At 51.8% G+C, this 14,603-nt stretch overlaps 1 protein-coding gene across 4 annotated transcripts in view; it reads left to right on the forward strand.

Moving 5' to 3' along the window:
* Positions 1-14,603, forward strand: part of MYO16 (myosin XVI) — a 551,974-nt gene that overhangs the window by 193,710 nt on the left and 343,661 nt on the right. For all 4 annotated transcript variants that reach the window (XM_079137420.1, XM_079137419.1, XM_079137417.1 and 1 more), the window contains 2 exons: positions 224-294; positions 14,088-14,231. In XM_079137420.1, the coding sequence (XP_078993546.1) occupies positions 224-294; positions 14,088-14,231 (215 nt within the window). The remainder of the gene's footprint in view (positions 1-223; positions 295-14,087; positions 14,232-14,603) is intronic.

The raw sequence follows: 14,603 nt of genomic DNA on the forward strand, positions 1-14,603 counted from the left end.
TGAGAGGATCCATTGCGTGGCCTTAGCTGGTATCACCGAGACCAGTGACGGCTGGGAGGAGAAACCTACCGGTTGTTACTGAACAAAACAGAAGCCGGTGGCACTCTGTGCTTCTCCCTTGGCTTCAGCTGCTCTGGTCTCGGATGTTAATGAAGCGCCGCGGTTGGTGGTTCGGGTGTGGAAGAGATTTGCCTCAACTCCATTCTCCTCTCTCCTTTTTCAGTGCTCCGGCTCCTGAAGGAGGGGGCGGATCCGCACACTCTCGTCTCCTCAGGAGGGTCCTTGCTCCATCTGGTAAGAACTGTGACGATCAGAAGAGATAAAGGGCGAGTGTTCACTACTGCCCACCCGATGCACGGGGCTCCACTTGCTCATTGAACACTATTCAATTGTGAAAACACTTCCTTTCCACACAGACACTCTAACCACACTTTTTAGAGATTATTTACAAACTTCAAGCAGAAATAGTAAGTGCAGCTCATCATCCGGCCTGTCTGTTGGAAGCACGTGTCCACCAAGACAGAAGTATTCCTTCACATTCTAGCAGGATGCGATAGAGGGGTCCCGCCTTCTCCAGCCACGGGCTCCGTCATCACAGGGCTGCCAGCCTCTACTGCCCTTTGGAGTCACCTGGGAGCTGCAGAAACCTAACACCTGACTTCCAGCCTGACTTCCCACCCCAAAGATCCCCACCTGACTTTTCTGGGTTGTAGCTTGACCACTGGGCGTTTGGTCTCTCCAGGTGATCCCAATCTATAGCCATGATTGAGGAAAACCGCATAGAGAAACTCCCCTACAGAGGGGCAGGGATCTAGAAAGCAGCTGACTGTGGTCAGTCAGCAGTCAGAATGCAGGTGGGAGGTGATTTGCAGAAGAGTGTAGGTGTCTTCTCACCAGCTCTGGAGGAAATGCAGGGAGCTGAGAGGCGACCTCTTCCTTCCCTGGAGGCTGTGTTCACCACGCTCTGCTGAGCCTTCTGCAGATAGGGCCTCTTGGCCAGCGTCTCCAGCGTGTTGGCACCAGGTCCAGTCCTCTTGTGTTTGCTGTCCAGTGAGAGGTGGGTCTGCTCCATGAATGAGCCTGGAGAAGTCACTGCCAACAGGACCAGGGAAGGGCTGTCAGTGGGCGACAGGGAGAGGAGGTGAGGGGGACCAGGGAAGGGCCATCAGTGGGCCACAGGGAGAGGAGGTGAGGGGGACCAGGGAAGGGCCATCAGTGGGCCACAGGGAGAGGAGGTGAGGGGGACCAGGGAAGTGCTGTCTGTGGGCCACAGGGAGAGGAGGTGAGGGGGACCAGGGAAGGGCCGTCAGTGAGAGGAGGTGAGGGGGAGCAGGGAAGCGCCGTCAGTGGGCCACAGAGAGAGGAGGTGAGGGGGACCAGGGAAGGGCCGTCAGTGGGCCACAGGGAGAGGTGGTGAGGGGGACCAGGGAAGGGCCGTCAGTGGGCCACAGGGAGAGGTGGCGAGCGGAAATGGGCAGCAGGGCCTGTCAGTGTTGAATGGATCTCACTTCTCTAGCACGTACACCTCTGTCTACAAACCAGAACATCATCAGTGGTATTCTTTATTTTTTTAAGTAGAGCCAGAAAGCCACCATCTCTATCACCGGCAGCCACCACACTGAACCAGGCTCTCTTCCCTTGTCATCGGCCTCCTCTCTGGCCTCCCACCTTTCCCTCCCTGGACTCCCAGCTCCACATGGCAGCTGGGTCATCACTCTTCTTCCCAGAATACCCCAGGAGCTCCCTTCTCACTCAGCAAAATCCCAAGTCCTGCCTGTGGTCACACTGCTCTGTCCCTAAGTCCCTGCCCTCAGCGGTGGGACCCACCTCCCACGCTCCTGCTCCCTGCTCCCCCCACCCTGGCCACTTGCTGCTCCTCAGCCCACGGGTGCAGGTCCTGCCCTGTGACCAGGTTACCTTTGCCCAGGTACACACTTGCTGTGGGCTCTGCCCCTGCCCCTCACCCAGGGGTGGCCCTGGCTTACCCACAGGGTGTGGCCACAGGCAAGGCCACTCATGCCTTTATCATCCTTCCACCTTTGTGGCCCAGGGGCCCCACCACTGCCTGCTCACTGGGATCAGCTCCGTGACGCCCAGAGCGCGCTTGGCATGCACCGTGGCTGGGGGATCATTGAGCGGATGGTTGATGTCTGGCTTGGGTCCATTATTGGGGTGAGAAGTTTCCAGACCCGTGTTTTGTGCTCATACTGAGCCTGGTTTTCTGAGGGAGACAGACTCTCACCCATTGATGGCAGCAGATGGGAAGAGAGCCTATAAGGGGCACGCACAGGCCTGTATCCAGGCCTCCCTGCAGGTCCTGCCCAGGGACTTCCCTCTCATGGCTGGCCCTTCCTCTCTGCCAGACGTGGTCAGACGGGGCTCCAGCACTGCGCCCGGCCGTCTCAGGCCTTGGTTCCATTGCGTGCTGGTGGCAGGCGCGTGGTGAAGGCCCAGGATGTGAGCAGCACTCTGACTGAGGAGGTGGTTCATTGAGGCCCAGGTTACAGCCCCGAGATTCAGAAATGCAGAGCCAGAAAGAAACGGAAATGGGAAGACAAAGCCAGAAGGAGGGAGCAATCGACCACCGCACCTGGGCTGTGAGACCTGGGGGCAGAGAGGACCATATGGAGGACGCAGCAGTGGCCATGCAGGGAGCCGGACTTAGGGCTGCAGCCTCCGCTCCTGGGGTGACTGAGCAAATAAAAACAAGTGAACAATGGCAGGGTGCCAGAGAGACACAATTGCAGGTTTCAGAAAGCTGGGGGGCTGAAGAAGGCAATTTAGCCATCGAGAGTGTCAGGCGTGGGTGGCCTGGGTGGCGGGGCTGAGCCCCCTGCGGGCATCCCACATGCTGCTCCTCAGGCTGAAGCCCTAATTACAGGGCTTCCAGCGCCACCCTGGAGCAGAGGCAGGAGAGCTGCGGAATGAGGCCCCACCCGGTACTCAGCCCCCACCGTATTCTAGGTACAGACGTTTGTAAGACATTCTCTTAGAAGTGCCAGGAAACCTTTATTTTGGGAACTCAAAATCCCCACGGGATCCGATTTTGATATTTGAGAAGCAGATTTTAACATATTTAGTCATGCAATATCTTTACTTAAACTTCTGTTTAACACATTTTCCGCAAATACACTTGACTGGGTCTGTTTACCTACCTGTGATTAGCTGCTGCATATAACACACAGGACAGGTATCAAGAACTGTATGCTAGAAGGGACGGTAGCCAACAGAACAGCATCTGCACCCCAGGAAGTGTGTCCCAGAGGACAGCTTGGAAGAAACCTCAATTTAACCCTTGCAAAGAAGTTATGTTCCTGGGAACAGACTTACATAGGCTGTGCTCAGACGTCCAGAGTTCTGTGTCATTATGTTTAATAACTGAACCGTGAGAATGAGCCCCAGTGGCAAAGAGAAGGACAGTGACATGCAGACCTCTTCGGTCTGTGTGGTAACAGGCTCTGATTGCAGTTGAGCCCAAGTGATGTGCTTTAAAAATAAGAAATGCACTTCCTTCTGAGTGAATTCTAGTTTTACAAAAAGATGGCATTTAAGCAGAATTCCTGCAGATGCTAAAAATATGGAGCTATAGTAGATAAGAAAATATGTCCAAGACATCAGTACATGCCAAAGCAGGCTAAAGAATGCAAAACTAGTGTTTGCAGCACAATCAGATAGATGCCACAGATAGGTAGGTAATACACAGGTGACAGACGGGTAGTTGGGCAGATAATCCCTTACCACAGCAGATATACCTGAGGGAGAGAAAAGGTTTTTGAAGTGTCCCGGGTTGGAAAGAAATGAAATCTTGCAATTTTTACTGTTTTTCATTACATATTGCTTGGGCATTTCAAATAAGTATGTTTCATGTAGTAACAGAAACTAATAAATAAGACTTTTGATGAGACATTTAAATTTTAAGTACTTTAGTAATTTTGCTCTTAAAAGAAAATCTGTTGCTCTGCAGTGGGCTGCTCTTTGGGCTTCACTGGAAGTTTCTGTCAAGTCTGGTGTTGTGAGAAGCAGGGATAAGTAGGAGCTTCCTGCAGCAGAGGCGGTAAAACAGCTTTTCTGCTCAGAATTGAGCAGAAAATATTGTGCTTTGCTTTGCTGTTCCAAAAGGAAAAGGGCAAAATCTGCAAGGGTAAATGCTAGCAAGGATTTCCAGCATAGCAGGAGAGAACGTGCCCTCTCCTGGGGCTGTCCTGCAGGTCCCCAGGGCTCTGGCAGAGGGCCACACAGCACATGCACAGGAAGCCAAGGGGCAGGGGAGGGTGCCGGTGGGAGGAGAAAGGTGGACCTCAGTGAGAGGGGACAGCAGCCTGGTGTCTGCTACAGCCAGTGGCGGCCAACAGGAAGGCAGGTGACGATGGAGAGAGAGGGACTCTTCCCCTTGTCCCAGGGATGTGATTTAAGATGCAAGTTCCTAGCTGGACTTTCCTTATTATAATCAACATCTGTTTGGTCTCTGAAAACGCGAGTGTCTCTGATTGTCAAGTGCACAGTCCAGGCTTTTAGATTAGCCCAGCATCCCAGTAAATCCTGGGTGAGAATCATAACTACATGGTGGGTCTGCTTTTTTATGACCACCTGCATGCATGACTTGGGAGCAAAAGAAGAGCAAATTGCAATGCTTCTTGCCCAGCTAGTCAGAAACTAAAGGAGCTGTACGTGTTTCTGAGGGAATACTGCTCGGCGGAGTCCCTGAACATCAGATGACAAGAGAGCCAAAAGAAGGCCCTTCTGAGCTAGACGGCGTGCAGTTTTGCCTTCCTCCTGTACCTCATTCAGCATCAGGACCCTTGCTTGGTGGGGTGAAGGCAGAGGAGCGAGGCATCTTTCGCAGGCTTCCTCTGGGCTCCGGCCACATTCAAGGACGCTTGAGCACAGCAGGCTGGAAGCACAGGTGCAGAGCCTCGCGTAGGAGGAAGCGGGGAACCAGTGCAGTTACCTGCAGCGTCGGTGCCACGCCCACTCGGAGGACCTTCCGTGACGACTCTAGGGACGTCTGACGCCTCAGGTGCCAGGATACCTCTCATTCCACAAATGCTGTTCCCGTTTCTCTCTATCGTTCCTTTCTTCTCCTCTGTTGGGTGCCCCGCTGCCGTGGTACAGCAGCCGGCTGGGCTTCCCTGTCGCCGCTGTCTGCGCTGCATGCCCCTGTGCCAGCTGTGGGCTCACAGGTGGCACCTGCTTCCCACCTCTAGCCCCTGGCTCAGCTGGGCACTGGGCCCAGAGTGGCCCTCAGGGGACAGGCTTTACTGATGACCCATGTAGCCACATCGTTCAAGGCCTCTTGACCCTACAAAGCTAACTCCCGTTCCTGTATTTTTGGGGTACACATACACCCATTTAGTCTCATGTAAATTAGTCTTCAGTAACGTTTAAGTTAAAGCTCAATTTGCTTTTTAACTGGTATATAAAACATAAACACTGTACACTCGTGTGGGGGACCCTGTGATGTTTCGACCCAGGCAGGCAGTGTGGAGTGTCTGACTCGGGCTCAGTGTCCTCTGCCAAACGCTCCTTAATGGCAGGAACATTCCGAATCCTTTCTTCAGGCTGTTCTTTGTTCTCAGCTCTTGATCGGTTCCTGTCAGCTGCTCCCCTCCACTGTGACTCACGGAGTGTTGTAGTTGCTTTCCGACACCACGGCAAGGTGCCTGAGGCCAGATGATGTGCAAATCAGAGGTTTATTTAGCTCACAGTTCTGGAAGCTGAAGGTACAAGGTGAGTGAGCCCCCAGTTCACTCACTCCCCAGGCCACTTGGGGTGGCCTCTTTGGCTGTCACACTGGGCGAATGGCATCACGGCAGGTGGGTGTAAGAGGGAGCAATTGCTGGCAAGGTCAGCGGCCGGAGAGTGGGAAGGGGTGGGAATGTCCTTCAGATCACTCTCGCGGACTACCTGGGGTCCACTAGGACCCCTGCAGTCCCTTCTGAGGGCAGTGCTTCAGGTGCACTAACCACTTCCCACTAGGCCCTGCCTCTGGAGGGCTGCCACCTCAACACCTCCAACACATAAACCCTTGGGGGACAGACCACCTGCAGAGCTGGGCAGCTATGCGTGCCCCCACCATGCAGAGCTCTTCTTGGGGACACTGTCCATTTATGAAGGGTGTCACTGCCGTCCACCTCTGCAGACACGCTGTCAAGCACAGTGCCTGGAGAAGGGTCACCTAGTAAAATCTCAACAAGTGGAAATGAACTCGGTGCTGACGGGAGAGCGTCTCCATTCAGGTGACAGGGTACCGGACTTGTTGGGGCTTCAAATTCCTGGATATGCATAAGGAGGGCGTTGGAGTCTCTCAAGTGAGCATCTGACTCAGCTGCCTGGAAGCTCTGGCTGTTGGGGGCGTCTGTGGAAATAATAAATATTATCAACTCAGTGTGTTCTGGATAGTTTGCCCACGGGAGGAGGGTTTGGAGGATAGTATGTGCTAGAGAAAAGATATGTGAGAAGAAAAATGATGAGTGCCTGTAATGGCAGTTTATCCTTTATTTCTTCTTTGAAAAGATTTTTTTGTTTGTCACCTTACATTTCTGTGGATTTTGTGGTGAACATATTCAAATTGCTCTAAGTATTTGCAGATGCATAATGTATTATTGTTAATTACCTTCACCCCGCCACGCCAAGGGATACCAGCACCTCGTCCCACCAGATAATGACGTCGCGCTCACCGATTGACAGCCCTGCGCTCCAGCTCAGCTCTGAGATGGACGGCATCTGGTGCCTCTTCCAAGCACGATCTGTGCTTATTTCACTTCACGTAATGATCCCCTAGTGGATGCAGGGGCAGAGAAGAGGCGGTGTGTTCACAAGCACAAGGGAGAGAGGTGGCCCGTGCTGGTGGCGTGGAAAGCAGCAGGATGTGTGGACGTTACAGAGTGGTGGCATCGTGTGGGGAGATCTCAACAGGATCAAGTTCATTTTGCTACTGGTATTTTCTCTCTCCTCTCTCGGCAATTTTTTGAGCTACTGAGAACCCATAACCACAGAGCACTATACTGGACAACTGATTCGAATGGATTGTGCTGCTCTGTCACCCTCTTCAGTGGTGGCCACCAGAAGGTTTGGAGGCACCCAGCTCTTTGATGGTACTAGAGCTGCGCCTGGCACTGACACTGTGTCCAACCCCTAGGGAGTTGGATATTGTCCAGTTCTTCTCTCTCCTGTGCCACGGGGACACTGGGGTCAATGCAGAGAAGGCAAAGATTTCAGCAAAAAGGAAATAGGTAGACATTGAGGAAGTTGATGTTATGGTAGATACAACACTTGTTTTTAAAAAAATTGGCAACAAATACCTTTCATGCGTGAATCATGAACTTTAATATGGGAGCTCTAAGTATTTCTGTTAATTTTTTTTTTCTAAAAGATTTCAGTGTTATTGAACTAAAAGAACTAAGGTGTTCAAATTAGCACTTCTGCCACACCGAGGAAAAAGGCATGTTTTAACTTTAAAATTGCCTTTATCTCTGGTTTCCATGATTCTCCATCCTTTCAGCTGACGTGATAGTGGGGACTGTACTGGTTTGCACACTGAGAACCATTACGTCGTTTAGAAACGAGTAGAATGAAGAGGAGGTGGTGGCAGAGGATGCAGGCGAGACTCCATCAGGTGTGAGCTGCCATTTGCTGCCTCACATCCTCCCTCCACTGCCCCTGGCAGAGGGAGATGTCTATCCTGCTGTCCTCACATCTGCGATAGGATGAAGAACGGGACACTGGGTTCTAAATCGGGATACTAGAACTCAGTATTTCAGAGTGGAGCTGATTTTGTGGGCAACAGGTGCAGAGGGGCAGGGGAGGACCAGCAGGGGCACAGGGGGAATCACCGCCCTTCTGCAGGATGAATTATCCAGGGCTGTGGGTCACATCAGTAGATGGCATTCAGATTGGAGAGGGGGCTGTGGCTGTGGTCCCCAAGCCCCCCAGGATGGCAGAGAGTGGCCAGCACGGGAGCAGAGGGTGCTGCTGAGGAGAGGGCTAGGCAGCACACGTGGAGACTCAGTGATTCGAGAAGAATCGACAGTGGGTTCAGATGACATAGAAGCTTTAGCAGGACTGAGCAGGAGAATAATACAAGAAGAATATTTTACTTTCATTGGTGGAGGACCCAGGCACTGTGTCATTTCCAATTGGGTGGCCTGCACATTTCTAGATGAGGAGAGCTGACTTAAAATGAATTGAGTTCCAAAGATTCAGAAGAAAGAAGACTGCTGTGTAGACATTGGGTGAGCAGAGAGATTGGCAGTGAGGGCAGGCTGCATGTTGTCCACATGGCCTCCACAAGCAAGTGTGTTGGAGAGGACAGCAGGCTGGTTCAGGGCATGTGGTGCAGAGTCCCAGGGTCCTAGGACAGCAGGCTGGTTCAGGGCCTGTGGTGAAGAGTCCCAGGGTCCAGGGACAGCAGCCTGGTTCAGGGCCTGTGGTGAAGAGTCCCAGGGTCCAGGGACAGCAGCCTGGCTCAGGGCGTGTGGTGCAGGGAGTCCCAGGGTCCAGGGACAGCAGGCTGGTTCAGGGCCTGTGGTGCAGGGAGTCCCAGGGTCCAGGGACAGCAGCCTGGTTCAGGGCGTGTGGTGCAGGGAGTCCCAGGGTCCAGGGACAGCAGCCTGGTTCAGGGCGTGTGGTGCAGGGAGTCCCAGGGTCCAGGGACAGCAGCCTGGTTCAGGGCCTGTGGTGCAGGGAGTCCCAGGGTCCAGGGACAGCAGCCTGGTTCAGGGCGTGTGGTGCAGGGAGTCCCAGGGTCCAGGGACAGCAGCCTGGTTCAGGGCGTGTGGTGCAGGGAGTCCCAGGGTCCAGGGACAGCAGCCTGGTTCAGGACCTGTGGTGCAGGGAGTCCCAGGGTCCAGGGACAGCAGCCTGGTTCAGGGCCTGTGGTGCAGGGAGTCCCAGGGTCCAGGGACAGCAGCCTGGCTCAGGGCATGTGGTGCAGGGAGTCCCAGGGTCCTGGGACAGCAGCCTGGTTCAGGGTCTGTGGTGCAGGGAGTCCCAGGGTCCAGGGACAGCAGCCTGGGTTCAGGGCATGTGATGCAGGGAGTCCCAGGGTCCAGGGACAGCAGCCTGGTTCAGGGCGTGTGGTGCAGGGAGTCCCAGGGTCCAGGGACAGCAGCCTGGTTCAGGGCGTGTGGTGCAGGGAGTCCCAGGGTCCTGGGACAGCAGCCTGTTTCAGGGCATGTGGTGCAGAGTCCCAGGGTCCAGGGACAGCAGCCTGGTTCAGGGTCTGTGGTGCAGGGAGTCCCAGGGTCCTAGGGACAGCAGCCTGGTTCAGGGTCTGTGGTGCTGGAGTCCCAGGGTCCAGGGACAGCAGCCTAGTTCTGGCGTGTGGTCCAGGGAGTCACAGCATCATGTTAGAAGGACACCAGAGTTTTTCATGTTGTGTTGTCTTGTCACTGTCTTGAAGTTGATTAACTTTTTAAAATAAGAAACGCTACCTTTTCATTTTGCAATAGATCTAGCAGTTATCTGGTGAGTTCTCCTTGGAAGGAAGAGGATGGCTTCTGGAGTGCATGGTGACGTGGCTCCATGCTGCAGGCAGAGAAGAGCATTGCCACAGTTCTGAGCATGACAGAGTGTGGGCTCATTCATTTTCTTGGTCTGTAGGGTGCCACCAGGTATTGGTGGATACCGTGAAGCACAACCTGATCTGGGGAGACGTGCTAACCTGAAGACAATCCTCTGCAGGGAGAATTAGGTTTTCTATCTAACAATGGTATTACAACAACATTGTAGCGGGAATGTTCAGCTTTCTTCATTTCTTGAGACAGGTGTGATTAGAAGGTATTTATTGCTGTCAAATTATTATTCATAAGCCTCTGAAATATGAATCTAATGTCGCTTCACTTCAGAAGGCCTGATATCCCTTTCAACCTTGCACCTCATTCACTTTTTTTGGTGAAAGATACTGAAAATTCACACCTCGGGTATAACATGGACTCCTGAGGTGGAGGCCAAGGGTAGCTTGACAGGCCAGGAGGAGGAGGTCACCTTGTTTTTTGTGCAGGTGAGATCAGAAAGATTAAGAGAGTAAAATAGAATCATCACATACGAATTCCACAGAATAAATTGGATCCAGGTGACTCGTGCTATAACCAGTCTGTTGTGCATTGCTGTTCTGCTCCTCCCATTCACTGTTGTCCTTCCCAAGCCCGAGCCGTGGGCAGAGGGGTCACGTCACCTCTCTGTCCTCCAGAGCCCTGGGCAGAGGGGTCAGGTCACCTTCTCTGTCCTCCAGGGCCCTGAGCAGAGGGGTCAGGTCACCTTCTCTGTCCTCCAGAGCCCTGGACAGAGGGGTCAGGTCACCTTCTCTGTCCTCCAGAGCCCTGGACAGAGGGGTCAGGTCACCTTCTCTGTCCTCCAGAGCCCTGGGCAGAGGGGTCAGGTCACCTTCTCTGTCCTCCAGGGCCCTGGGCAGAGGGGTCAGGTCACCTTCTCTGTCCTCCAGGGCCCTGGGCAGAGGGGTCGGGTCACCTTCTCTGTCCTCCAGGGCCCTGGGCAGAGGGGTCAGGTCACCTTCTCTGTCCTCCAGGGCCCTGGGCAGAGGGGTCAGGTCACCTTCTCTGTCCTCCAGGGCCCTGGGCAGAGGGGTCAGGTCACCTTCTCTGTCCTCCAGGGCCCTGGGCAGAGGGGTCAGGTCACCTTCTCTGTCCTCCAGGGCCCTGGGCAGAGGGGTCAGGTCACCTTCTCTGTCCTCCAGAGCCCTGGGCAGAGGGGTCAGGTCACCTTCTCTGTCCTCCAGGGCCCTGGGCAGAGGGGTCAGGTCACCTTCTCTGTCCTCCAGAGCCCTGGGCAGAGGGGTCACGTCACCTCTCTGTCCTCCAAGGCCCTGGGCAGAGGGGTCCCAGTTCATGCTGCCAGCTTCCTGACGTCAGCGAAGCCCATCTTCTTGAGGCACATGGCTTGGAGCATCCGATGCAGAGACCTCAGCTGGGAGCCACTCTGTGAAGTGACCTGGTCTGCCTGCATCTGGATGGATTCTTGGCAGCCAGCAGTGAGCGGGCCGCCATGCATGTGGCCCTGAGGCCATGGAGTTGCTTCCGACATCCTGAACGCTCTCAAGGCTGGCAGGGAATGGGGGACCACGTGTGTCCTCACAAAGATTTTCTCCTAATCCCTTTTAAAATTGTAGCCTTTACATTTTCTGTTCCTTGTCATTAAGAGTAAATTTTGCCTGTGGTGCACAGTGTAGATCAGAAGCATATTTGTAGGCAGGCATGCTTGGTTGTCTCGGCAAAGTTTGCAGGAAGCAATTTCTCCCCTGAATTGCCTCTGCAGCCTTCTGGAATACTCGTTCATCAATTCATTTGGTTTTGTGCCAACATTATTGAAGTTAGGTAGCTTTGGTGCACCAACTTTTTTTTAATTCTAAGATTTGGGGGCTGTCCTGCGTTCTGTGCATTAAGTTGTGAATTTTAGAGTCACATTTTCAATTTCTACAGAAACACCTGCAAGAATTTTCATTGCACTCGAGTGAATTTACGAGTCAGCATGGAAAGACTTGGTTAACAGTGTTGTGCCTCTGACCCCAGAATACACTCCGTATTTCCATTTGTTTAGGTCTTTAAGACTTTTATCTCACCAGTGTTTTGTGGATTTCAGAATGCAGGTCTTACATATTTTTGTCAGAGTTATTACTGAGTGTTTCAAAAAATGCATATCATTTTAATAACTAATTTTCCTAAAGTTGGTTGCTGGTGTCAGGAATACCTTGGTTTCTGAGGCCCGATCTTGTCTCCTACAGCTCGGCGATAGCTCGTTGTTGGTTAGGATAGCTGCCTGCCCTCCAGGGCCTAGTGGAGGCCACCCTCACCTGTGAAGGGGCAGCTCCCGGTCTTCTTCGAGCCCTGCTGGTTTCCACTCCTTTTGCACTGGGTGGACCTGTCGGGGAGTCTTGCTGAGAAGTGGTAAAGTGGACACTTATTCACTTTTTATTAGTTTATGGAGAACATTTTATTAATTTTAAGCAGAGAGCATTCGGGAAGTCTGGTGCAGGGATGCCTTGCTTCTTCCTCTGATCTGCCTTTTAACTGTGGCATGAAAGCGTTCACGCCTGTTTCCACGAGTGCCTGTAGGGCCAGGTTGAAACCCTCCCCTTGGCCCTTGCTCTCTGCTACCCCTCACTCCCCTTCCCGCCCTTCCTGCCTTCTTAGGGGTTATTTTCTAGGACTGAAGTTTCCCCATTCCTGGTGTCCTGTGCTGCCTGTGCTGTTTTAGGGGTCGTTAGTATCTTGGGAGGCTCTGCCGCCTTCATGTGTCCTCCTCGCACGTTTCCAGCTCCAGGTTTGAACACACGCGATGCAGCCATGCCAGTGCCGTGACCTTCCGCCTGGCTCGTTTGACCGGGTCTCCCCATGTTTCTCTTTACGGTGTGTCCGGTCCTTCTGCTACTCTGCCTTCCTGTAATTTTTTTGGATTTAGACAGGAAATTTTGCATTGTGGAGTACTGAGTATTTTTGTATTTCTGCAAATTATCTCGAGTTCTTGGGGGACTGCTGCTGTTTGGAAACAATTTGACACTTTGGAGACTTGAATGTAAGATTTCTTACATTACAACACAGAGCGGCACTTCATTTAGAACTAATCGTCCCCTCAGGGGAAGGACGCACCTGGGATGGCACACAGGCCCGTAGGCGGCATAGAGGGAATGGCACCAGGCCAGGCCACCGTGAGCTCCGAGTGCTCTTCCTTCTGGGGTGGTCGCTTCCTGACCTCAGGAAGGCTCCTGGAAGGTGAGTCCTGGTCACCATCAGCCACAGGCTAGAGGGGCCTTCTTCCTCTGTGCAGCCACGTTGTGCTCCTCAGTGACCTGGGGTCCTGACATCTCAGGAGCCAGCCCTGTCCTGCGGCTCTCCCTGTGCCCTGGCCCTGGCCCTCTCTCAAGGCCACCAGTTGGAACAACTTGTCTTGTCTGATTCTGAACTTTAAGTGGTCTCTGGTTTTGTCTTTCTTTTCTCTAACAGAGCCAAACAATAAGGTAATTTTGGTCTCAGGTTCTTAGAAGCAGAAGTATTATGATGATTTATTTGTGATTATATTATCATTGAGGAGGTGGATAGATTTGCATGACAGTATTTCTGGCAGGAATATTGATTTTGGGGAGGAAGTCTATTCTGTGCCATTCAGATCCTATAAAAAGGTCATGGTTTACAACCCAGAAATTTTATTCATCTATTAATAAAAAATAATTTAAAATAATTTTACTACGATTCATTTGGTATTAACACAAAATAGAAATATACACATAAAAACATTCATAAAGGGCCTGGATGATTTGTACAGCTCTGTGCAAAATGGATATGTAGAAGTTTTGAAAATTACTAAACATTCAGGGCGAAAGCAGGAGAGCATTTAGCAAAGCACAGGATCCATTTCGGCCCAGCTGCGTAGACTGTACACCCACGCAGCCAGCTCTGACTGCATGGGTCAGAGCATGTCACATTCATCTGGTTTTTAAAATAAGAACAAAGTGCAGTCCTAGATGGTTTGATTTAATGATTTTGAAATATCTATAAAATACCATGAAACCATTCAAATTTATGTCAGAAGATACTCCGGTTTCATCAGTTAGCTTTCCCGGCTTGGCATGCTGCGGCATGCCTACAGTTCTCTTGCAGGTAGTTTCAAAATGATCAGATGAAGTTCAATGGATCTTAAAGAGTCTTTTCTTTCTTGGATGCAATAAAATGGCTGAACTTTATTCTTCTGGGAAAAGAAAAATTATGCATGCTTTGAAACAGAAAGATAATACTATCAAATCTGTGTTTTAGAGAAAATCATTATTAAAAATGGCCCAAGAGTTTCTTATAGTCTACCTACATGGGGGAAAACCAAGATCGGTGAAGTAGCATTTTCTTAGCACGATAGCTGCCCCTGCTTTATCCTTTCCGTACCCACTGTCTGTCGGCCCGGTTTCTCTGTTGCCATGCAGGCTGCCCCTTCTCCTTCAGGTTAGGTGGGGAGTATGAAGACAGCCTTTCCCCGTTTGGCTCCTCTCTCGTCTTTCTAAGTTGGCAGTAGGACTTTCTATCTGTGGAATTTGCAGTTGATCACTCTGTGCTATACAACTTTGTTTCCTTTCTTCCTTCTTGCAGTGTGCTCGGTATGACAACGCCTTCATTGCAGAGGTCCTGATTGACAGAGGAGTCAACGTCAACCACCAGGATGAGGACTTCTGGACACCAATGCACATTGCCTGCGCGTGTGACAACCCCGACATTGTCCTGCTGCTTGTCCTGGTAAGCCACTCAGTCCTGTTTATCCGACATCTCAAACTTTGGAGGCATGTACTAGCCTGTGTATTTAGTAACATTTCACAACGAGTGCTGTTGCATTTGAAAAAAGCGTGTGTCTGTGTCCTCACTTTTGCACCTGGAACACAGGGTCAGTAGTTTCCAAGGCTGGGGACCACATAGTTCTAAGCCTGTGTGGCTGCAGGCCAAGCTTGACCCTGCTTCCTTTTCTTTGCAAATGCATGTATTGATACAGGTCAGTGCTGGCTAACATGGTGTGTTCGTTGTATTTTTCAATTCACTCTCATTTTCTAAAATTGTAGCCAAATTGGCATGCACTCATATGGAAATATGGCTTTGATTGCATTTCTGTGATGG

This window comes from Sciurus vulgaris (assembly GCF_902686455.1).
Source record: "Sciurus vulgaris genome assembly, chromosome: 4".
In the NCBI taxonomy this organism is placed as follows: Eukaryota; Metazoa; Chordata; class Mammalia; order Rodentia; family Sciuridae; genus Sciurus; species Sciurus vulgaris.